At 39.9% G+C, this 26,514-nt stretch overlaps 1 protein-coding gene across 1 annotated transcript; it reads right to left on the minus strand.

Annotated features, from left to right (window-relative positions):
• Positions 1–4,497: 4,497 nt before the first annotated feature.
• Positions 4,498–5,601, minus strand: LOC108829515 (uncharacterized). The gene has a single exon (XM_056990144.1). It carries the CDS (start codon positions 5,599–5,601, stop codon positions 4,498–4,500), a length of 1,104 nt encoding a protein of 367 aa, XP_056846124.1.
• Positions 5,602–26,514: the final 20,913 nt, after the last annotated feature.

Here is a 26,514-nt window from a genome sequence, read left to right on the forward strand (position 1 = left end):
AACAGGACAACGTGCTTCGGCTACGAGAGCTGTCGGCGAGATCCTAGTTCTAATACCCGAAGGTGGCTAAACCTAATTGAGTCGCAGCTCGAAAACAAAAACGGAAAGTTGCCTCTATGCCTGTCGCCTTGAACTCCTTATATACTCCCTCCAAAGTCGGTTTACGCTTCCTCTTTTGCCCTTAAGCCGTCATAATCGAAAAATGGGAATATTCCATTTTTTCCGATCTTCATGATTATCTGCGGAAAATTTCTATTTTTTCCGCGGAAACTGATGCTTATCCACCAAGCATAAACCGTCATAAGGTTTATGGGTTTTTAAGAAATCGCAAATGGGCCTCGAATCAAGTTTAGGACCTCCTTTGGGCTGTATTTTTGATTCGAGACTTTTAAACGATTTTTCCGATAAGGTTAAGTTTCCGCGGTTTTTATCGCAAACCAAACGGACGATTCCATTTGATCGAGAGATCAAGAAACGGATAGTCGTGAGTCGCGGAGAACGGATATACGGATAGTCGAGAATGCATAGTTTTACGTCGTATCGTCGTTTCGGAAGACTTTGGACGTTTCGGAAAATGATCGATGCATGGATACTCGCTCGCTATAGCGACCGAACTTTGCTCGTGACTCGGTCGCTATAGCGACCGAGCGTGGTCTCGTGATCCGTTCGCTATAGCAACCGAGCTCTTATCCGTGACCCGATTGCCATCACGATCGGGTTTATATCGTGGATTATGGTCCGTTGCCCAAGTGTTCGAACCTTCCGCAAGGCTATGATCCTCTCAGGATGCTTGTTTGCGGAGGTTTGGTCCTTTGATATCAAAGTTCCGTTTGATTTTAAAAAATCGTCATTTTCTTAAATCGTCGATTCCTCAGGTCGTTGATTAAGAAGTCATTGATTTCTCAAGTCGTTGATTAAGAAATCATTGTTTTAAAGAGTCGTTGTCTTTAAACAAGATTTTTCCGCAAACTTTTCGTATAGGTTTTCCTTTTCCGAAAAACCGTAAAAAATTCTTAAGTAAATAATTTTTAAACGGAAATTTTGGAAGCCAACTTTGCCTTGTCCGATTTCGACCCCAACAGTTAGTCCCCCAGTGCGGTAGAATCGTGGGTTGACAAGGTTCTGTCGTATGGTTTGGCGAGCTTAAGCGAGTTTTTAGGCCAAGTTGGTTTCCAAAAGTCCGAACTTGAATAGTAAATTCTAAAGCTTATAAAAGGGGGGTAACTCTTTCATTTTTACTTACCCATCTTTCATAAGACTTTCTTTGAAGAATCCTCTCAAGAAAAGAAAAATTAGAAAGAAAATCCCTCACCAAAATGTCAAAGTTGTTCAGAAGCGGAAAAAGGTCTTCTAAGAAGAAAGCTCCCATGACTTCTTCTCCTGATTGCAACCAGGATGAAGAGCTCCTTGTTCCGAAAGCCGAGTTCGAACTTCCTCCGAATGCGGCTGAACGCGACGCGTATTGGAGAGCAAGCAGTGATCGTATCAAACGTCCCGGAGAGGAAAAGTTTCCGATCTGTTGAGCTCGGAAAACGGGGACTCATTTGCCGAGTAAGACCACTGATCTTTTCCTCGAGACGCTTCGGAAGTTTGCCGGAGTTAGTTCCGGATTCCTAGGGTCGGAGAGAGTGCCGACTATCCTCCGGAAGGCTACTTCACGTGTTAAGAGGCCGTTTTGTTACGCTGTCGTATTTGGTTTCCGATTCCTGAGATCGTCGTCCGTGTACTGGACCGTTTTCAGGTTACGTTTAACCAACTGAGCCCTACGAGTTTCGAGATCCTTATCGGTCTCGTAATTCTGAGTTACGAGCGCGGCCTATCCCTCACCGCCGACCATTTAGAGGCGCTTCTGCGGCTGCAATACAACAACAAGTCTGCCTCCTGGCGACTGACTCCTCGTCCCATAATGCTGGTAGTAAGGGGAACTGTTTCCAATTTAAACAATTGGAGACAATTCTTCTTCTATGTCCGACTTAACGCTGCGTCCGTCGCGGAGAAGTTTATTCCGAAGTTTCAGACGGTTCGAAATCCCCTTCTGTATATCAGCGTCGTTCATCCTTGGCCTAGGGACATTATGGAGGTGAGAGACGCGATGAGGAGCAGTGATCATTGGTGGACCAGTTTTACCCGTCAGAGGGTTCGGAGGGCGATCTGATTGGTTCACTCTGACTTTGCGCCCGTTGAACATCTCCTGGAGCGTGTTCCGGTTGAGAGGTCGCCCAAGCTGCCGCGGAAGAATAAAGACATCAAGGTCGAGGATCACGACTTTCCTGCTGACGATTCTCCACTTCCGGGATGGGATCCGTCTCTAGGCTTTGGCGATGGGAGCGGTTCAAGCGACCGCGCAGATTCCCGACCTTGACGACTTCTTTTCCGGTCTTCTTGATCATCTTGTCCCGTTATCCTTTGCAGAGGATACGGAGGAAAGACCCGAAGTATTGGCAGAGACTTCTCGCGTGGTGAACGAGGTTAGTTTCTATTTCTTCCTTCATTCTCTTCGTTTATCCGAATAAAAATTCTATTTTCGAATTTCTCAGGCGATGAATCATCTTGGCTCGGCGTTGTTGGATAGTCAGAGAGAATCAAGGATCTGGCGTTTCAAAGCGGAGAAGAACGCGAATGACTTGGCGCGACTCCAGGAGTAGACCTTGGAGCGGGATTTAAGGGCTGCTGCCGATCATGCTAGAGAGATTCGCCGGGTGAGGAGGCAGGCCAAGCGGGAGATTGCCGCCGAGATTCAGAATCGGGCGACGCGTTTCCAGGAGGAGTTTTACAACCTCCGGGCTGCCGATGCCACGGTAGGCGATTTTCGCGAGTGTCGCGGATCGGTTGGAGCTCTCACTAGGACTCAGTATAGGGATTATGTTTACCAAGAGGAGTTGAGCCTCATGCAAGATGGCATGAAGGACAATGTTCATGCTGAGTCACTTGTTCCCCTTATCGAGGAAAGGATCTGGGGACTCTGGGAGTCGATCCCAGTTTCTCCCGACATGGTGGAGGTCGCGACCGAAGCGGAGGGAGGTGATGATGAGGTAACTTATCCGACAGAGTTTGGAACTTCGTTGTCGGACGACTTTATCCTCTACTGAGTTTATCGGGAAAATGTCTTTCCCTTATCTTTGTATTTTCGTGGCCGAGTGTGGCCGTTTTATCTGTTGATGCCGCGACCGTAGTAGGTCGCGTAATTTTATGTATTTCGGGACTGGCCTTTTAAGGCTTCAAATCCCTGCCGCCTTTGTGCGGCTTTTATAAATATGAAGTAAGTTTGCGGTGATTTGCTTTTTATGATCTGATTTAAACTTTCGCCAAGTGTAAAGGGCAGCATGCGAGTAGTCACTTCGTATTCTAACTCTTAGTTTGCCGCTTGGTACGTATGCTACTTTTTAGCGAGCGTTTTAGGTGTAAGCGGTAAGAGACATATTTTGGGATCTCGTATTTGATACTATGTCCGTGAGATGTTAAGTGCCAGCAAGACTGGGCTTAGGGCAAGACCTAGGTCTACTCTCAGCTTCGAGGCTGTGCGATGACTGATCGGCTTCCGTTTTGCCTGTTTGTGATTTTGACCTGATTCGTATCGTTTTAAAATCTGCGAAGTGTTATCGGCTTATACGATTTGTCTAGGTATGAATCGAGCTACTTCCTTTGCGAAGTGCTGGACGAAATTTCGATTTTTTTTGTATAGCGCGCGATGGTATCCTGGTCGGATGTAAGAGGATCTTGTAAAAAGATCAGACTACGAATTTGCTTGAGTAAAATATTTCTGTATTTGCCCGTCGGGGCCAATCAACGGGTTTGTTTTTGTTTTTAAAGTCGCGGGCGGACTATTTCGTTTAAAGTCGCTGATGGACTATTTTGACGGATGATACGAACTAAATATCTTCAGTAAGAATTGCGACGTCTCGCGTTTTCTTGAGGATACGCTTTTCGTTTTCCGAAATGTCTATGTGTTAAGAATCGACAGATTGAGAAAGTAATTTTTATTAAAATAGTTTCGAAAATTTCGAACAAAAATGCGGTTTTTTTTTTGTGGGAGTATACGAGTATAAGCACCCACTCCCCCCCCCCTTTTTGGCGAGGGGGATAGCTGAACTCGCCGGGTTTCGACGGGCTGCCTACGTACCTCTTTCGAGGATCAAGCCATCTCATTGTTCTGTTTATGCCGCGAGTATGTTTACTCGTCGGTTGGTTTTCCATCGACCGCTTTAGTTGCGGGGTCAACGTTCACCTCGGGATTTTCCTCTTCCCGCTGAGTTGTGACGTTGTCTTCGGAGTTGGGGATGGTTCCGATCTCCGTATCTGCTTCCGCGGGAGATGTCTCTTTGTCTTCGGCGGAAGGCTGAGTTCGCTTGCGTTTAGCCGTAGAGGTCGTCGTGACTTGTCTCAACTTAGGCTCCGCTAGGAAACAAAGTCGCGACTGTTTTTGACAGCCCCAAATTACGGCAATTCCAGTCCTGGTTGGAAATTTAACGCCCAAGTGATAAGTTGAGGGAACGGCCTTCATAGCGTTAGCCATGGAGTTCCCATGATTGCGTTGTAAATAGCCGGGCTATCTACTACCGCGAAGTCAACTATCCTGGTAACGTTTTTTGCCATCACGGGTAGCTGAATCGATCCCAGGGTCATGGACGTTTGTCCGGAGAAACCCGTGAGCGGTTTCGGTACCGGGGTAACTTCTCCCAGCTCGACGCCCATCCTTCTCAGGGTATCGCGGAAGATTAGGTTTACCGTGCTTCCGATATCGACAAGTATCCTTGCGACTTCGAGATCTCTTATTACGAGATCAATGACCAAGGGGTCGCAGTGAGGTTGGTTGATTCCGTACGCCTCTTCTTCGGTGAACGTTATCGAGGTGTTCCGTTCGTCTTGAGGAGGTGACCGCGGAGGGTACTTTGCAGTCGACTTGGCTTTCCGTTGGTAGGCTTTGATGGCCGAAACCGAGTCCCTGCAGTACTGGGATCCTCCCATGATCATGTTGACCCTCCTTCGGGAATTATCGTTTCCCTTATCATCTGGTCTTCTCTCGCGCTTATCCCCCGCTTGATTTTTCGGTGACGAGTTCTCCGCGGGAGGATCCTTGTTGGTTTTTGGCGGACGGTCGGAGTCGAGGATTAGATCCTTGACGCTGGTTACTCCAGAGAGTTCTCCAGCAAGAAGCTTCGCGGCCAGCCTCGCCCCTACGAGTTTGCAGTTAGCCGTGGAGTGACCTTCGGTCAGATGGAACTCACAGTATACGTTTTTGTCGTAACTCTGGTTACGGTTCCACGTATTTCCCGAAGTCCTGGCCTGCTCTGGATTGATCGCGTAATTGTGCGCGCCCTGGAGTTCTTCCCCCTCGTGATGGACATACTCGTCGTTACGAGAAGTTTTCTTCTTTGATTTTGGATCCACGTCTTTCGAAGAGTTCCTTGTCGGCTTATGTTTTTGCGACAAGACCTTCGTCTCTTCTTCGATCATTATGTAATCCGAGGCTTTGTGGAGGGCATCCTGGATCGTGCGAGGTTTCTCGAGCGTTATCCACTTTCTGAACTTCGACTTGTACCAGAGTGCCTTCCTAAGAGCATCGATGGCGACTTTTTCGCTGATTCCGCTGACCTTCGCCATGATCAGTTTGAAGCGGCTTATAACATAGAGTACTTGAGGAGATCGACATCGGAAGTTTCTCTATCGATGAACATAGAGTACTTGAGGAGGAATTCCGACGTGAGTTGACGAAAGCTTCCGATGGGGTTTCGCTTCAAACGGGAGAACCACTCGAGCGCCGCTCCTTGGAGATTTTCGGCGAACAGGCGACTGTAGCCTGCGTCTTTTTCGCTCTCCCTAAGCTTGGCTCTTCCCATGGTGATGTGGAACGCCTAGAGATGCGCTTTTGGGTCGGTAGTACCGTTATACATCGGTATCTTGAGTTTTCCCGGATTAGACACCTTAGTTTCGGAGATCCGCGCGGTGAAGGGTGTTTTACGAGACACCTCGAGTAACCTGTCGATTTCTGGGGCGGCACTCGTGGCATGGTGGATTTGCGATTGCACGGCCCTTACTTCTGCGGCGGTCTTGGTGATGTAATCGCGGAGATCGCGTATCTCGGGATCCTCTCCAGCGGTTTTTCGAGCTTGTCAGCGTTCGTGGCGTGTAATCTCGGTTTGCCTTTCGGCCAGTTCCTCCTGTTCGATCCAGTAGAGGTTTTCTTCTTCTTCCGTCATGGGTTTGTCGAACGGAGAACTTTCCCGAGCTGAACGGCTGCGGGTTCTTCTTGGAGGACGTCGGCGTCCTCCTCGGATGTCTGAGGTTTTTCCGAGTTGCCCTTGGCGACGAGGGATGTTTCGCTAGGGTTTTGTCCACAAGGACGTTCCTGCGAAGTTCCAGGCCTATCGTGTGGGGTTGCGAACTCGAGCCTCCTTCCGCGGAGTTTGGTGGCTCCGCGAGGGAGAACCGCGTGGGACCTTGCCGTTAAGGTTTGAACCTGTTTGGTCAGGGTTCCCACGAGTTTATCCTGCTCTTCCGATCTCTTTTCGTAGGTGGAAAGCAGCTTTTTGAACTCGTCGAGCGACGCGGCGTTAGCAGGTGCGTCAGCCGCGGAAACATCCGCTGCGGGAGTGTTCAAGGCGTCCTTGGGTGCTCCGTTTAGAGGAGTTTGCAAGTTCGCTGAATCGTCGTTAGTCATGTCTGGTTGAGCGTGAGTTGGTCGTGAGTAAGATTGATCCGTACCCCCCCCTCCTTCTAGCACCAAACTGTGGGAACCGAAATTCGCACCGTCAATATTTCGTATATTTTAGAAAAGTAGGCAAACCTAATTTCCCAGAAGGTCCCGGATTTCTGAGAAACCACACATCAAACAATCAGAACACGATAACAACGGAAAAATAAAATATAAATCGTAAAAAGAGAGCAAGAACTATTTTATTCCGAATCTGCGTCTAAGCGTGACAACAACAGGACAACGTGCTTTACGAGAGCTGTCGGCGAGATCCTAGTTCTAATACCCGAAGGTGGCTAAACCTTATTAAGTCGCAGCTTGAAAACAAAAACGGAAAGTTGCCGAAAATGCTCTAAGTGCTAGTTTGCTCTGGAAAAAGTGATGCCTCTATGCCTCTCGTCTTGAACTCCTTATATACTCCCTCCAAGGTCGGTTTACGCTTCCCCCTTTTGCCCTTAAGCCGTCATAGTCGAAAAATGGGAATATTCCATTTTTCCGATTTTCATGATTATCTGCGGAAAGTTTCTATTTTTCCGCGGAAACTGATGCTTATCCACCAAGCATAAACCGTCATAAGGTTTATGGGTTTTTAAGAAATCGCAAGTGGACCTCGAATCTAGTTTAGGACCTCCTTTGGGCCGTATTTTTGATTCGAGACTTTTTTTACGATTTTTCCGATAAGGTTAAGTTTCCGCGGTTTTTATCGCAAACCAAACGGACGATTCCATTTGATCGAGAGATCAAGAAATGGATAGTCGTGAGTCGCGGAGAATGGATATATGGATAGTCGAGAATGCATAGTTTTACGTCGTATCGTCGTTTCGGAAGACTTTGGACGTTTCGGAAAATGATCGATGCACGGATACTCGCTCGCTATAGCGACCGAACTTTGCTCGTGACTCGGTCGCTATAGCAATCGAGCTCTTATCCGTACCCGATTGCCATCGCGATCGGGTTTATATCATGGATTATGGTCCGTTGCCAAAGTGTTCGAACCTTCCGCAAGGCTATGATCCTCTCAGGATGCTTGGTTGCGGAGGTTTGGTCCTTTGATATCAAAGTTCTGTTTGTTTTTAAGAAATCGTCATTTTCTTAAATCGTTGATTCCTCAGGTCGTTGATTAAGAAGTCGTTGATTTCTCAAGTCGTTTATTAAGAAATCGTTGTTTTAAAGAGTCGTTGTCTTTAAACAAGATTTTTCCGCAAACTTTTCGTATTGGTTTTCCTTTTCCGAAAAACCGTAAAAAAGTTCTTAAGTAAATAATTTTTAAACGGAAATTTCGGAAGCCAACTTTGCCTTGTCCGATTTCGACCCCAACAGCAACCCGTTACATTGGTCCGTACCGAATTGTTTCTAGAGTTGGAGAAGTAGCCTATAGACTAAAACTTCCACCCGATATGCTTATGCATCCAGTATTTCATGTATCGATGTTGTGTAAGCATATACCAGATCCAAATTATGTCGAGCCGCAGAGGCAAGAGAACTTGCAATCTAACCTCACTTATCCTCAAGGTCCTTTGCGGATAGGCGGGCGTCGTATCAAGAAGTTAAAGAACCGAGAAATTCCGCAAGTTCAAGTATTTTGGGGAAAGCGACAGAGAATTGTTATAACATGGGAAGATGAAGACAAATTCAGAGCTGATTATCCAGAACTCTTCTTAGATACCCCAGCCGTCCAGTAAAGGGTGTACAATTATGTTTTGAGAATTCTGGGACGAATTCTTTTGAGGGGGGAAGAATGTAATAACTCCCACGAGTTGATAGAATTTTGGTCAAGAAATTCTGAAAATCTGTTCCGAGTTTATTCCATCAGAATTAAATAAAATAAAATAAAATAAAATAAAAATCGATCGGGTAAATTAATGTCTCGATGAGACTGTCTTGTGGTCGAAAGACTTTCCCTTGATAGTTTCGGTCGAGTCTTAAATATTTGGTCGAATTTTTATTAAGTTGGATTTCGCTGAAGGAAAAGAAAAATTAGTAGAAAAATTATTTAATATTATTGACCAGCTTCCTAAATAATTTTTGAACTGAGTTATGTCCTTCACCAGCCTTCTTGCTCAGTATTAAGTCACATGCTATTCACCTGCCTGCTTGCCTAGCTTCTTCAGTAATGGCACATGACAATTACAAGCTGCCTGCTTGCCTTGTTTCTTAATTTGTCATGTGATAAGCACATGTAAGGGCTGGAGATTTCTTCAGGGTAAGGAAAGGACAGCAGCTTGTGCTGAGAGTGTTGAAGCAGCTTGTTAGATGTCAACATTCAGCCTAGTTTTGTCCTGAGTGAAACCCTCACCTGAAGCAACCTCACCTCATGTTTAAACCCTCCTCCAGCTGCTTCCCACGTTCATAACACTGCAGAAAAATCCAGAGAATTTCAGAGAGAACTAAGACAGAAGAACAGAAAAATTCAATGAGAAAAATCAGAAAAATAAATCAAGGAAAAAATTGCTGGCGAGATCTCTAGCCCTTGATCTGTTTGTTTCTGTGAGGAAGATCAGAAGGTGAGATTTTTAAATAAAACCCTAGACCTAGTTCAGTTAAGATCATGATCAGACCTTGATCTTTTACTTTGATCAGTCCAGCTGCGAGCTTACCTTAGAGAGGAGAATTATCTGAGTTCATCTAACGGTTTAGATTTTGAGTTTGTTCAGACTTGTTCAAGTGTAACTTCAGTCTTGTTGAAGCCAGTTTCAAGACTAATATCTAGGTGAGTCTAGATGGATGGGGTGATAGATCACATATGAGTGTATGATTAAAAGGAATTGAACTATTTTAGTTTTTTTTTTTTTTGACGGCAAACGGCTATTCTATTACTCAAACTTGAGGTGGTCTGGGTAACCAGACCGGAACAGAACAACCAACAAAATTTAACTCCCTATGGAAGGATCTAGCTGTTTTAGCTAAAAAGTCTGAAATCTGATTAGGCGCTCTTGGAACATAAGAGATCTTGAAATCCGGGAAGCATATGATCAGTGTCTCTATCATCTCCAATTTCGTAGCAAAGCTTGGCCAAGCATGAGGTTCCTTGATCATTGCAATCAAATCTTTGCAGTCTGTTCCGAAGTTCTGGCATGTTGAATGCTGAAGCATATTCTCCATCGCCCATCGCAGTGCTTCCACTTCTGAGTGCAGAGTTGATTCTCTTCTGGGGAAGTTGTGTGATCCCATGAGTTGCGTCTTTCCACCACTGTCCAACTAGACCCATCCACGCCCACTAAATTGAGCAAGCGCTGTCCATGATCCATCCAGTAAGCAAATATTTCCCAAGCTTATGACTTGGGGTTCCACTACATTACTCTCTTGTACTACCGGCGGTATCATCTCATTGGCATTAAACCAAGCTTGACACTAACTTTCAGCATATCGAACTAGTTCCAGAAGATCTCTGTCTATTCCCCTAAAGAGTTTGTCATTTCGAGCCTTCCAGATGTACCAAATTGAAATATTTTAGTTATGAAGCAAAGTCTCTAAATCTTTATGAACCTTGTGGTGTTTACTTAGTGTAAACACTTAAACTCAAAGATATGATCAAAATATTAAACTGAGGTTAATCCTAATATTAGTATTTTTTTCTCAAGTACTAATCTTATTTAAGAATTTATCTTGGTTTAATTGAGAATTAATCTTGGATTAATTAAGGAGTAATCATGATTAATTAAGAACTAATCTTGGATTAATTAAAGATTAATATGAGATTAATTAAGGATTAATCTGGGATTAATTAAGAATTAATTATGATTAATTATGGATTAACTAAGGATTAATTTTGGAATAATCATGGAAGTAAAATCATGTGAAGTCTTATTACTATTCACTATCCCTAAAGTCCCCGCATTACCGTGACTTGGTCCTGCGAATGGAACAAGGTAATGAAGACACGATGATGGGGTAGCACCCTGGAGACCGTGTACTGCATGACGATGCAGTCCCGAATGTTCATAAGGACATTCGAGGATGATGGTAATGCTAACTTACTAGGCTCGGTTAGCCTTAGTGGTTCCTAGGGTCTAGTATATATATATTGTATTATATGAGTTCGATGACGGGCGGGAATTGTGGAAGTGATATTCAAAATAAGAATTCACAGCGATGATTGATATACTAAAATATAGTACTAGTACTTGCACAATCATGTTTATGCATTTGATATTTGTTTTTGTTTAGTATTGATTGTGTTGTGATTCTAGATTCACTGAGTAAATTAGTTGCTCATGACTCATTGTTGTGTGTGCAGGTAACCACTAGTTGGGAGATCACTACTTTTGGACGGAAGGAACGGCCAACTAGTGGTAGTATTTTGTTGTCCTTGCAACATACCTTTTGATGTATATTTTCTTAAAACGTTGTTGGGCGATATGCCGTAGGATAAAACTATAACGCTTTGTAAGGTGCTTAAAGTAAATAAATAATGTATAAAAGATGTTTGTAAATCACGAGTTCTCAAATGATATTAGTCCTTGTCCGGGATGAACTAACTATCGAATATTGCTTTATCGGGTTGAAAAGCCTAGAGTGATATCCGATAGGAGTGTCTGTGTTCTTTGGTTGTTGGTCTATCCGAGAACCTCGGGTCAACCATCGGAGAACATCGACCGTGTCATTTCCGGTCATCTATGATCGGGGATGTCACAGTAGCCATAAATGCTCTTCCAAGTAAAAGGGAAGAGTTCCAATTTAACTTGATGTCTAGGACATGAAAATCCACAGGGACAATGGCATTACCAATCTGCACTTCCAGGTCTCTGATCAAGCCTCCAGAATTTTTCTGAGTATAGTCCACAAATGTGAAGATCTCTGGTGAAGGCTCTACTTTCAGACTCAGATGGTCTGCCATAAATTTTGGTAAGATGCTGACTGAAGAACCAGTGTCACATAGTGCATGAGGAAACTCAATCCCTTGTACTACACAGGGTATTGCAAACTTCCGAGGATCACTCTTCTTCTTCAATGCAATCATTTTCCTCATATCTTCTCTGACATTGTCAAACATTCTTTTAATGTCATTTTTAGTCTCTCTTGTTTCTCCGAAGAACATCCACAATCTACTTGTGAAGTAAACCTCCTCAAAGAGTTTCTCTAGTGGGATTCTGATAACTCTCTTAGTGAAACAATCAATCTCCTTCTCATTAGCTTCCCTCTTAAGGTTCTTAGGAGTTTTCTCCTTCCTACTCCTTAACCTTCTTCCTTCAGTTCCTTCTGATGTTGGTGTAGTGCCTGAAGGGTTACTAGTAGTCTCTGCAGGGTTAGCTTGTGGTTTTGGTGTGGGTCGGAGTGCATTGATTCGGTTGCTGTCAATCGATGGTAGTTGCACTCGGTATGTGAGAGGTGCATGTCGATCGATAAGTGGAGAAAAGGGTCGATCGATGCGTGTCTCATCTTTGTGTCGATCGATGCGTGTCTCATCTTTGTGTCGATCGATGAGTGGCTCGTCTCGTCGGTCGATATCTTCGTAGGTGGGTGGATGAGGATGCAAAGCCGTGAATTCAGCATGTATCAAGATCCTAACCGCGTTGCAATCTGCAGTCGTATCTGGAAATGACATCGTTGGTGTCGATCGATGTGGACTAGTTGGTGTCGATCGACACCATTGTGATCCTCCGAAACTTACTGAACTTTCCACTTCAAAGTCTCCTTCTTCTAGCTTCTCATGCTTCACCACTTGCCAGAAATCATCATCTATTATGGCATTCACGTGGTGTTTCATGCTTCCTTCTCCTACTTCCTTAGAAGTTCCAATTCTCCTGATAGAGTCTTCAGTTTGGACAATTTGTGTCTCAAGCTTCTTAACTTGAGTACAAATGGTGTCTATCCTTGTGTTCAGATTGTGACGACAGGGTCAATCTTTCCATTGAAATCCACTGTAAGCTTTTGCTGTCCTTCAAGAATTCTATCAATCATGGCATCAAACTTATTCTCCTGGGTGGGTGGTGGTGGGTTTTGGTAAGCTGAGTTGTCGTAGCTCCTGGTGTTGGTGAAGGGTTTCTGATACTGTGAACTCTGGTTGTAGTTACTCTTCTGACCACTGCCAAAAAAGTTTCTGTTTCCACTCTGGTTTCCATATTTCTGAAATCCGGTACCTCCAATGTAGTTCACATCTTCCTCTGTATCATCTTCTCTAGCCTCTCCTTCTTCAGCTGAGCAGACTGGCTGCCCTAGAAATGCATATAAAGCATCTATCTTAGCTCTGACTTCATTCATCTGGTTCTCCCTGATGGCTGCAACCGATTTCTTCTTGTCAAAGTCAGTGTTCTCGGTGCTGCTGGTGTTCGCTAGGTTCTCAATAAGTCTCACAGCCTCTATTGAAATCCTGGTGTTGAAGTTCCCCTCGCTAGCAGTATCAAGAGCCATCTGATACCTCAAGGCGATACCTCTGTAGAAAGTGCTTAGCAGCTGTACTTCATTGAATCCATGGTGTGGACAGTCTCGCTGGAAGAACTTAAATCTGATTCACGCGTCTTTAAAAGTCTCATCAGGCTTTTGCGCGAAATTGGCGATTTTGCTCCTTAAGTCTTCAGCACGTGCCTCATCAAAGAAATTATGCAGGAAGGCGTTTTTGATGTCGGCCCAGGATGTTAGTGATCATGTAGGTAACTGCTTGAGCCAGTGTGAAGTTTTTCCAATTAGTGAGTATTTGAAGAGCTTGCAGAGTAGGTAGTCCTCAAGGACTCCATCCATACGAATAGCAGCTATAAGATCCTCGAACCTCTCCAGATGGTCCATAGGATGCTCGTGTGATAACCCAGAGTAAGGTATCTGTGACACGAGAAAGTAGTACTGAGGCCTGAGCTCGAAGTTCAGCTTCTAGATCTCTGTAAGTCGAATAGCTGATCTGTTGGTGTAGTACTCATCAGGACGATTGTAGTCTGCCAACGATCGTGTTTGAGCTTCTCTTGTAGCCTCAGCTTCTGGCTCAGGGATTATGTTTCCCTGTGCATCTAGCTTCTGACCTGTTGCATTACGCAGATGACCATCTTGGTCATACATGTTTCCATTCTCGCCCTGCGTGAGAATAACAATCGCAACCATGCCTCGCGGGTTAGTGTTGATCGATGTACGCTGGGTAGTATCGAAAGATGGGGATCAGCGAACGGTATCGGTCTGAGTGTCGGTCGATGGTTGAACGTGAATATCAGTCGACGGTACTGCGGTTCTGTCGATCGATGCGGAGCGTAGGTCTTTGTGGATTGAACGTTCCAAGTGTGCAGGATCTTCTGAGAATAGTAGTTGATTTTCCTTATTGCTTCTGGTACTGCTGGGCATGTACCTGAAAAGACAAGAAAAAATTTAATCAGAAAGGGGGTAAAGAAAAAGAAAAACCTAAGATTAATAAAATTAAATCTAATGGCGATCAAAGCTTCCCAGCAACGGCGCCAAATTTGATAGTGCTCAAATTACCCTATAAAGTTTACTCTCTCAAATAAGAGGTTCAGCTGTAGTACTTAGGGATCGAATCACGAGGAGCTAGGGAACCAGTTAAATCTAATCAATTAATCAATCCTAGGTGAAGTTGGTTTTAATGATGAAATGTAAATAACAATTCCTAAAATGAGCAAGGTAGTTGCTCCAACTAACAATATGATCGTTGTTTAAATGATAATAAATAGTGCTAGACTTAGGGCTTTTATTCAGGAATGGAGATTATAATATCTATAAATGCCTAACAAGTTACTTGTATGATACTATAGAACTCAGCCGCTTAACTCTCAGTGATGTCTCACTGGTTAAATAATCTAGATCTCTGGCCTCAACTGTCGTATGTTGACACAGAAAAAGAGTCGATCGATAGAGATATCGAGCGATACACCTTTTTCAGCGCCGATCGATTCACCTGTCGGGATATCGATCGACGGCTTCTAGATATGCCTAGGCGCGAGCCGATAATGAACACTAGATCTCCAAGGAGACACTAGTTCAAACAGATAATTCAAGATATCAAAGATCCTAGTGATCTATGCTCTAGTTAGCTACTCTAGAACAAGCTTAGGGTGCAATATATTTGATGAATATCACAACTGAGCAAGTATAGTTTGGGGCTAATCCCACAAACCTATTTAAACCTTAGATCTAACAAGTAGACTACTCAGACATAGCTAAGCAATTCATAATAATATATAGCTAAAAGAATTGCATATATAAGGAGTAGAAAACAAATGGAGTTTTACAAATCTCTTCAATCTCTCAAAACATATAAAACTCTAGTCTCTCTCTCACACTCTCTGCTTTGCCTCTCAAAACTTGTGCTTCTTAGACTTGTCAAAGCTTGCCGTAAAAAACACTTAGCAGGAATATTTAAGCATTTCTATTAGGTTAAAAACTCGTCAGGGGCAATCTTGTAATTTGGTGAAGTCTTGGTGAAGTAGTCGGCTAAACCATTTCGTCCTTGATATCGATCGACAACACTAGTTGTGTATCGATCGATTATAATCTTCTAGTACACGGATCTTTTCAGCTACATCGATCGACAACTCAGGATGAGTATCGATCGATTCTTATCACAATGTTGACTTCCAACTTGGTTTTGAATGGTCAACTCGGGTGTATTATCTCTTGTACTCCAAAATGCTCCAAAAACATCACTTTATCACGAAAAGCTCCTGAACCTGAAAACATACCTAACAGGCTAGAAAACACATTAGTTATATAATAAAATACTAATATACCATGGTAGAAAATGGGTGAAATCCATGGTATATCAGGGTGCCGCATTGTACGATCTTCAGTGGCATTGGTATAGTGCCAATGCAGATCTTCAGCTATCCTCTTTGATCTAAACATCCTCCTAAACCTGTCCTTGATTAGAAAATATCTAAGGACCTTTGCCGGAATCCCCACATTTATCTCATTACTGTGCTTATCCATTTCCCATCTTGAAACTTTGCATCTTGGACAGCTTTGTAGGTTCTCATACTCCTTCCTATACAATATGCAAGCATTCTTGCAAGCATGAATATTATCGTAGCCGAACCCAAAGATCTTCAGAAATTTCTTGATTGCAGCTAAACTCTTGGGAAGAACATTGTCTTCAGGTAGCAAATCCTCAAGTAAAACCAACAGCTGATCAAAGTAGTTCTCCGACACACCACTTTTAACCTTGAATTTGTAAAGTCCCATGATAGCTGAAACCTTTGTGTGCTTGAGACAATCCGAGAATAATGGCGTTTGAGCATCTCTTAGCTTTTTGTAAACTCAAGTTCCTCTAGTGCTTCATCATCTTCGTTGTCAGTTGTCGGGTTTGGACCACCTTCGTCCATGGAGAATGCTGTCTTAAACAAATCAAATGCCTCTGTTTCATATTGAAGAACACTGTCTTCTGCAGAATCTCTTTTTTCACCATGAATACTCCAACGAGAAATCTTATACTTCTTATCCATACCCCTAATCACCAAATGCTCCACAATTTTATCCAGTGACTGATGGCTCAGATTGCGGCAGTCTCTACAAGGGCATAGCATTTCAAGAAGACTTCCCAATCTTCTTGCTGACGAATTCACGAAATTAGTTGCTCCTTCTGAATACTCGTGGCTATTCCTACAAGAATCAGACAAAATAAGTTAGCTTTCTTTCAATCGGCGAGCACAAGTGAGATCGAGAGATTTTAGGTTATACCTTGGAAGCCAAATCCACGTCTTATCCATTCGCTTACTTTCAATCGGCGAATACAGGAACGACTGGTTCGATTTTAGCTCGAGAGATACATCTGCTTAGCTTTCTTTAGGGTTTGTTTAGGTCAAAGCTCGTGAGACAGAAACAGAAAGAGAGATGTTCTGTTCTGAAATTTTCCGAGTGCAAACAGAGACAGAAAAAAATGAACGGCTGTGATCAAAGATTTGGATAGCAATCGGACGGTCTATGATTAATCCGAGTGCAATCTTAGTAGTTGCTCCTTATTGGTTCAGAAAAGAACGGCTCAGATCAAAGTTACCAACACGAATCAATGGTATAGGATTAATCCGTGTGCGATTAAAAAGAATGGCTAAGATTCAAGTTGGCGAGACACATCCATCGGTGTATGGTTTGCCACGTCTGCAATCTTGGAGGTTACTCCTCATTGGCTCAGGATATTAATTTCGTTTGAAATCTTAAAATTCATATATATATATATAGGATTTTGAAGCAAAAAAAAATTAAATTAAATCTTAAAAATTAAAATATCAGTATTCTAATTTACAAAAAAAAAATCGTATACATAATTTTTTTTTATGTGAGCTTTTATAAAATTGATCAATCTAGCTCATATGTTCATAAACACTACTACATATTTGTATGTACATAGACTTTAGGGTATAGGGTTTGAACAAATGAGTGTTTATAAAATTTATAACTAACCAGTTTTATGAAATTAAGATTACAATATCCTTTTTATAATTAACAAAATTGTGAAATCAAGAACAATTAGGGTATATAGTATATGTTTGTACTTTAGGGTTTAGGGATTTCACTTTAGGGTGTAGGGTTTTAATTTTGGTCTTATCGCCTGTGGTTTTAATTTTTAAAGCTTATGGTTTAATGTAAAATTATGCACTTTAAGGTATAGGGTTTAACAAGCTAAACATTTTCACACACAACCATTAATCATAATATCACACATAATATTTGTTTTTGTCAGTTAACCATAACATAATATTACACATGATTTAACCGAGCATATAAGTACTTTAAAATTCTATCACACACTAGAAATACATAGCCGACATAACAACTTGAAAACTATTTTAGACGACAGGTTTTAGACAAACTTGATTTTATCATTTGGCCATGCCACAACCGAACCCATTGCATCAGATATGTATTCAATCTCTGAATTTGGCCTCCAGACTTTTGCATCATCGATCTTAGCCACATAAATCCACACCTTGCTTGCATTTGGACCTAGGGGTACAAAGTGGCACAACTCATTCGGATCCGTTGAAGCTACTCTTCCTTTAGCCAAGTCGAGTGTCCCATTCGTGGGTATTGTTCGAGAACCGGGAGATGCTCTCGACCTGGTTGTTGAACCAATATTTCAACTGGCATGACCCCCAGGTTATGTGGAGCGGCTGCAGGAGCTGGAGCGGGAGCCGGAGCGGGAGCCGGAGCGACAGGAACGGGGTGCGGAACGACGAGGTCGGGCACGCTGACGAGCACTCGAATCATCAGACCTAGAAAATAAAATTAATATATTAGTCAAAACATATATATAAAAAATTAAAATTCTTTTTTATCCTCAAAAAAAATTAAAAATGGTTTTATAAATACATAAAAATAATTAAAAATCGTTTTTATCTATAAAAAATATTAAAAATAGTTTTTATCTACATAAAATTAATTAAAAATCGTTTTTAGCTATATAAAAATATTAAAAATAGTTTTTATCTACATAAAATTAATGAAAAATATTTTTTATATATATAAAATATTAAAAATAGTTTTTATATACATAAAATAATTAAAAATCGTTTTTATCTATATAAAATATGAAAAATCGTTTTTATCTATATAAAATATTAAAAAAAAAAATTTATCTTCATAAAAATATTTTATCTGCATAAAAAGGTTTTTATAAACTTTTATAAATATAGAAAAAGTTGTTAGATATATAAAAAATATGAAAAACGTTTTTAAAAAATCAACAAATCCAATATATAAACCAAAAAAAAAACAACAAATCCTAAAATCTAACACCCTAATTCCTAAACTATCCATTCAATTTCGAACATGCAAATCAATCAAACCTAAAATCCTAAAATCTAACATCCTAAACTCAAAAAAATGAAAAAGATAGAGATTGAGATGATACTTACATGGTGGGATGGATTCACGGAGGTGGGGACGCCAGTGGGATGGATTCACGGAGGTGGGGATGCCGGAATCGCGGTGAGAATCGCCGGAGAAGAGAGAGAAAACGGAGAGGATTTAGAGAGAGAGGCGAAAATGGTGAAGAAGGAAGAAGGATTGGTTTTTATTTAAAGGAACCGACGGACCCGTGTCCGTCGGTATGTCGTCGGAAAAGGAATAAAATATTAAATGTGCGGTTTAATGAAATATTCACGCGGTCCACTCGAAATTTTCACGCGGTTTGTAATTTCGGGAAAATAACAAACCTACGGAATTCCGACGAACATAGATCCGTCGGAATGGGGCAGGTCGTCGGAATTCCATCGGTATATTCTGACCGAATTCCGACGACTTGGGGTTTAGGGTTTAAAAACAAGTTTCTTACTGATCAAATCCAAAACTTTGATAATAAATAGACTATTTAAAAAAGATTAACTATAATAAGGTTTTCAAATCCACTTTTTACACACAATTGTGTTTTGTAGTGTAAGTTTATATTAATATGAATGAAAATATATGAGTATTAAGATGAGATGTTATGAAAACAATGATATACATATATAATTATTTAAATAACTTGTAAAACTCGAACGGTTGATATGTAATATTATATTAAACATCTAATATGTGTTATTAAAGTAGTTTCGGTATCCAAATATAGATATATTATGATATAAAAATTTCAAATATTCAGGTCGTCGGAATTCCGTCAGAGTGTTCCGATGGAATTCCGACGGATTTAATAAAATCCGTCGGAATTCCATCGGAATATTCTGACGGAATTCCGACGAATGGCTAAACCCTGAATTAACCACGAGTCGTCGGAATTTCATCGGAATATTCCGATGGAATACCGACAGATTTTGTTAATTAAAAAAGAAAAAACTAATCATACAACTAAGAAAACATAATCCTAATCAGAATCTTCAGAATCTGTAGAATCTTCAGAATCTTCGTCAAACTCGCCAATCTCAGCTTCTGGCTCCGAGTGTACAACAGCATCAAGTCCAAACTCGTTAAAATTCTCAACGAGTTCAACCTCTGCCAAATCTTCAACTGCACTCACGTTGCTGGTAGAGTTTGGTTGTAATGGATCATTATCAGAAGGTCCGTTTACTCGTCCTCTTGGGTTGATTTGCGTCACCGTGATCCATGAATCGTCTCGGTACGTAACCCGAGGGTAACTGATGTAGCACACCTATCAAATTTTCAAGGTATTAATAATAATATATAAACCGTTAATTATATTTTTGAATATTAAATTGACATACCTGATCAGCTTGCGAAGCAAGAATGAAAGGATCATAATATTGAAGTTTCCTCCGCGAATGAATCGAAGTAACACCAAACGCATCAGTCTTCACTCCTCGATCTGGGGTGGTGTCACACTAATCACAATAGAATACTACACACCGCAATCCAACCATACCAGGATACTGGATTTCCAATATTTCTTGTATGTTGTCGTAGTAGACATCGTCACCGGAAGAAGTGGAAACACCTCCATCATAAGTTGTCCTAGAATGACCTTTTTTTGCAAAGGCATATCCTCGTGTACAATATTTTGGATATGATTTGACCACATAGTTTGGTCCCCGCACAAACTCGCATATCCAATCATCGAACACAAAACCTCTGGCCAAACCATCAGTCACCTATAAAATAAAATATATATATGAGTGAAATATTTATTATTTTATACTAAATATATATGAGTAAAATGTTAATTATTTCATATATGTTATGACTCACATAATTAAGAAGCCATGCAGCAAATCCGTTATGTCTGAGTTGTTGAAGCTCTTCTTCTGTGGCATGTCTGTAAGTCATACGCAACTTTGCCATATAAACACTATATAAAAAGATATTATTCATATGAAATAAAACTTATTGAAAATTAATATAACAATTTAAATGAAAAATATATTTTTACCTCTCATATTGTAGAACATCTTCACAGTTGGTAAGCAAATATGTTTGCAAATGAGCGTGCTCAATCTCCGTCAGTCTCCACTTTGTGGGTTTTCCACTTAGTCGTCCTATTTCGCTGAACATGCTTGGGACAGTAACATGATACGTTGATTTCTCTCCTCTGTCATCATGCCGAGCAGGTCTTCGGTTTTTTGTATGCACTTCTGATGGAAAGTAGTTTTCAGCAAAGTTTGAAGTTTCTTCATTGATCACCTGTGCAATTATAGATCCTTCCACCTTGCTTAAATTTTTGATCTTCTTCTTCAGATGATGCATATAACGCTCAAAAAGATACATCCATCGGTACTGCACATGACCACCAAGCTCCAATTCTCTTGCGAGATGAATAGCAAGATGTTCCATTACATCAAAGAATGATGGAGGAAATATCTTCTCGAGGTTGCAAAGACTAACGGGTACGTTTTCCTTCAAAGTACTAATACCCTGCTCAGTCACTACTCTGGTGCATAAATCACGGAAGAAAACACTTATCCCTGCAACTGCTTCATGAACATTACGTGGTAATAGTGCGGAAAAAGCAAACGGAAGGAGCCGCTGCATAATCACATGACAATCGTGACTCCTCAAGCCAGTAAACTTTCCTTCGCTTCTGTCAACGCAATTACCCAAATTTGATGCATAACCGTCTGGAAATTTCACTTTATCTGTAATCCAATCAAAGAACGCTTCTTTGCCAGCACCATCCAGCCGATAAATGGGAAAAGGTGCCGTACCGTTCTCATCAACGTGAAGTTCAGAACGATCACAGATATCGACTAAATCCAACCTTGACTTCAGATTATCCTTCGTTTTACCTTGGATGTTGAGGATTGTGTTCATCAGATTGTCGAAAAAGTTCTTCTCAATATGCATGACATCTAAGTTGTGACGCAATATATGACTCTCTCAATATGGCAGATCCCAGAAAATACTCTTTTTGTGCCAGTTATGTAGCTCTCCAACAGCATCGACTGGAATGTTTTCATGTCCACCTACGTCTGGCGTCTTTTGTGCACCAAAATCCCTAAACTGTGTCGCCAAATCTTTCCCACTAACTTCCGTAGGTGGATCATCAAACACCTGCTTGTTCTTCGTAAACAAAGTCTTACTCCTACGGTAGGGATGATCAGGTGGTAGAAATCTTCTGTGAAAATCAAGCCAACATGTTTTCCTTCCGTGTTTTAGTTGGAAAGCATCTGTGTTATCTTGACAATATGGACATGAAAGCCTGCCATGTGTTGTCCATCCGGATAACATACCATATGCTGGAAAGTCACTTATTGTCCACATAAGTACTGCCCGCATATGAAAGTTTTCTCTGCACGAAACATCGTATGTCTCAGCACCAACCGCCCATAGTTGTTGTAACTCATATATTAGTGGTTGAAGAAACACATCTAGTGATCTCTTAGGATGAGCTGGCCCGGGGACGAGAATGGAGAGGAACAAAAACTCTCGTCGCATGCACAAATTTGGCGGCAAGTTGTATGGTGTCACAATCACCGGCCATAGAGAATATTGTCTTCCATGCTTTCCAAATGGGCTGAAACCATCAGTGCATAATCCCAGATAAACATTTCTTCTCTGTTCAGCAAATTCTGGATATGTTGATTGGAAATTCTAATCTCACCATTTGTAGAATGCTCTGCATGCCATCTCATTGCCTTCGCCGTGCGCTCACACTGATACAACCTCTTCAATATTTCCGTCAAAGGCAAATACCACATTCTTTTGAATGGTACCGGAACTCTTCCCCTCGTTTCCTGATAACGAGGTTTCCAACAAAATTTGCATTTATCCCGATCCTTACCCGCTCCCCAGTAGATCATGCAGTTGTTGATACATACATCTATCACTTCGTACGGTAATCGAAGACCCGCAACAAGTTTCTGAACCTCGTAGTATAAACCCGGTGCAAGATTATCCTCTGGAAGAACACCTTTAACATAATCAGCTATCGCATCTACGCATTCTTCAGCCAAATTATAATCTGTCTTGATACCCATCAATCTACTTGCAGATGATAAAGGTGAATGACCATCTCTACAACCTTTATACAAAGGTTGTTTTCTTGCATCCAACATGTCAAAATATCTCCCCGATTCGAGATTTGGTTCTTCCCCTCTATAATGATCATGTACCATTTGCTCAGTACCTACACCATAATCTACATCCATTCTCGGTTCTTCTAACCAACCATAAGACTGAGGTTGTTCGCTAACAGGCTGAGGTTCGCTACTACTACCATATTCAAAACCAGTTTCCCCATGAAGATACCAAACTTTATAATTCCGTGCAAACCCTTTTCTATACAAATGTTTCCAAACTTCCCATTCTTTTATAATTCTATTGTTATTACAAGTAGAGCAGAGACATCTTACCATACCAGTATTTGCATCCGGGTGCTGTTGAACAAGCTTCATGAATTCTCCAATACCTCGAACGTATTCTTCTGTAAGCAAATTGGTGTTGGGATCCAAATGAGGTCTATCCATTCACGAACGAAAATAATCTCCAGAAGACATGATTTTTTCGAATTTCTTATGATAAGAGAGAATGAAGAGAGAATGAGGAGTGAATGAGATGAATGAGGAGAGGTTGCATTTATAGGAAAATGCTTACGGCAATCCGACGCCATTCCGACGTAATTCCGACAAAATATAAAAAATCCGTCAGAATTCCGTCGGTTTTTTTTAAATGTCTAACAGCTATAAACGGGCATATTCTTTCTCGCCAACGGTCGAGAGCTTCCGTCGGAACGGCGTCGGTATTTTCCGACGGAATTCCGACGACCATAACGGGTATAATTTTTGTCGGGCTTTCGTCGGAATTATTGTCGGAATATACCGACGACCGCCCTTCGTCGGAAGTTTGTCGGACTTTTCCGACGAAATACCGATGAACCCGTGTTTTTGGGTTTCGTCGGTATGTCGTTGGAATGTGGTCGGAATGGTCCGACGACTTCGCTTTCCGTCGGAGTGGTCTTCAGAATTTCCCTGTTTTTCTTGTAGTGATATGAAACATATGATTCCAGTCTCATCACCTTTAGAGTTTATATAATCAGTTCAGAAAAAATATAATATTTTCTAAATGCATGATATGATCAAAATTAAATCCTCCCTTTCACCACTAGAATTTATTTATGGAAAGAAAAATATTTTCTTAAAATAATATCATTTTGACCATATTTTTAGCAACTATCAAACTTTCAAAAATATGATCTCTAAATCAACAAAAGATTTTTTTTCAGAATCTTATCTACAAATTCAAAAAAGTCGAAAAACTTCTGCATATCTTAATAAAAGTTAATAACCTAATGCAATTAAAGACTAAAAAGAATTTCATTCTATGACTATCTTGCTTAAATATACCTTAAATTTTCAAAATAAAAAATCTATACTATTAAAGCAAAATACCTAATAGGTTTTTGCCCTTAGTTATTTGCATTATTTACAATGACATGCCATTATCCTTTTATATATGGAAATTAGTATTAAGTACCAATCGAATATTGCAATTTACCATAAATGAGTATATATATTGATACCATCAAAACAATACCCTTTTTTAAATCTCCATAATTTTTTGTTAAGTATCACAAATGTGCCGTTGGGATATTTATACAAAATAATTCTTTTTCAAAGCTATTCGAGATATTCATTAAGCATGTTTAAGGATTTACTGCCCGTTTAAAAATCGGTAATCATTAAACCCATTTCTTCGTACTTTATGATATTATTTTACAACAATATAATTTCTGTTTATAAGTTATCTACGTGACATAGTTAAAAAGTACACAACCTTAAAGTATAATAGAGTTTGCATATAATACTCTTAGACTATACAACTATTAACTGTTACTTTTAAAAAATTAATATATTTGACATCCTCTATATAGAGATGAAAACCTTTTTTTTTGCTGAAAACCTTATATATACACACATAAGAAAGTATCAATTAATTCATATTTTAACTCTATATATTTGACACCCGATATATAAATTATTTTCTCTATATACAAACACAATAAGATATTGATTTGTGCAAACATGATATATTGCAAAAAAAATAAACCTGTATAGAATTGTTAACCTAGGTAATATCATAATAAATATACAAAATATTGTTTAAACATTATATGTAATTATATTACAAAAATTAGAATCCCCTTTTTTTAAAAACAATATATTACAAAATTCTTAAACTAAATTAATTTCAAATTTTTTAAAAATTATATTATAATCATTAAACTAAATTAATAGGTCAAAATCATTCAAATTAAATATTAAATATGAAATATTTTAAAGTATTAGTTGTTCAAAAACAAAATCAAATATTAAATAGTTTAAAATATTAATTACATTAAATATATTTTAAAAACAAATACAATTACTAGAATTGTTTAAATAATTATGTTAAAATATAATTAAACACACGATAATACTATTAACAATTATTTTGACCCACACACACAATGAAATGAAACCAAAACATCCCAGTCTAAACGACACACCCGATAATTCATATACAATAGGTTTATATTAAATAAAAGTAACTGGAGACTGTATAATCATTCTAATCAATTTTTTAAAAATAATATTTCCCGCGCTTTTAAAGCGCGGGTCAAAATCTAGTTAACATTAAATTTAATATATTCACAGAAATAAGATATGAGTCAGAAATAAACATTTATTTAAAGCATATTTTCGTGGTTCCTTTATAGAAGGTATAATTAGTTTAATATCCTCTTTTTAAATGCTATGATAGATTTGTTTAGATTTTTGTAAAAAATAATTAATAATGTAATATAGCAATGGCATGCTATTGTAATTAACTTAAAAATTCAATGGAAAAAATCTATTAGGTATTTTACTTTAATAGTATAGATTTACAAATCATTGCCACCGCCTTATATTTAGGCTAATCTTTTCATTAAATTCAGTATTTATGATTTATTTAAAAAACAAACATGCCTAGCATCTTCAACGAACCGGATCTATTCAACTAATTGGCCCTTACGTAAGGCCCACTGTCTCTTTAAACAATTGCATTGTACTTCTTTTACAAATACTAGGGTCGGCCCGGGCTAAGCCCGGGATTTTGCTCGGGAACATATGACAAAGATCTTTATAGTACTGGTTAATAATTTCTTTTTAAGAATGTAAATAATATTTCAAGCAATGAAGTATAAAGGTTACAAAGAGTGGTTAACAAAATGTAAAACCTCAAGAATTGGTTCCATGGCAAAAATAAGAAGTAAAAGACATGGAAACAAATTCTACTAAATATAATTTCCATTAAATAAGACAATAAATACTTCATCTGTTCAGATTGGTAGCAAACATGAATAAAAGGAACCGATACAAACTTGATGCATTTGAATGAGAGATCGAGTCAATACATGTATTAAAGGAGAAACCCGATGACAAAAAGGGACCACGACCAACAATGCAAGCAAGAAGCTGATTCAGCATGTCACCTGAGCAAAGATCATCCTCTAAAGTAATATAGAGGTCTGCTCGAGAACCGCCCTCGAGTCTGAGCTGGGACATTCATCCGAGTCCAAGATCTAGTTTAGACTGGATAACAGTAACTACCGATGCTTAATAACACTCAAGCTCCACAACCGCGCTTACCCTCAAACTTGGCTAAATGAAAGGGGTAGTATAAGACAAAGAGCTTTGTAGTACTGGTCAATGGCACATTGATTTTAATGTTAGATCTCAAACTTTTCAGACATTCTAAATTTTAAAAATATTAAATTTAAGATAAATTATTGACCATTTATGAGTTTAGAAATAAAAATTGGCGAATGAATTAAACATATTGTTCAACTGCTAGTTAACTTATTGTAAGAACAATATTATTGTATAGACCCAAGTCAATATTCAGAGACGAATAATATAATAGAACCTAAGAGACCAGCAAATAATTTAATTGATAAAGGATTTTATGACGCCGTGGGGTTTTCTATTTTGTTATATTATTTTAGTTTTTTCTATCATTGTATTTTGTTTCTTTCAGCAAGATTTTAA

The sequence above is a fragment of the Raphanus sativus genome, chromosome 1, assembly GCF_000801105.2.
Source record: "Raphanus sativus cultivar WK10039 chromosome 1, ASM80110v3, whole genome shotgun sequence".
NCBI classification, from domain to species: Eukaryota; Viridiplantae; Streptophyta; class Magnoliopsida; order Brassicales; family Brassicaceae; genus Raphanus; species Raphanus sativus.

Bases quoted from the DNA above. Each gene is read 5' to 3' on its own strand.
- LOC108829515 (XM_056990144.1), bottom strand. From the start codon at position 5,601: ATGGCGAAGGTCAGCGGAATCAGCGAAAAAGTCGCCATCGATGCTCTT.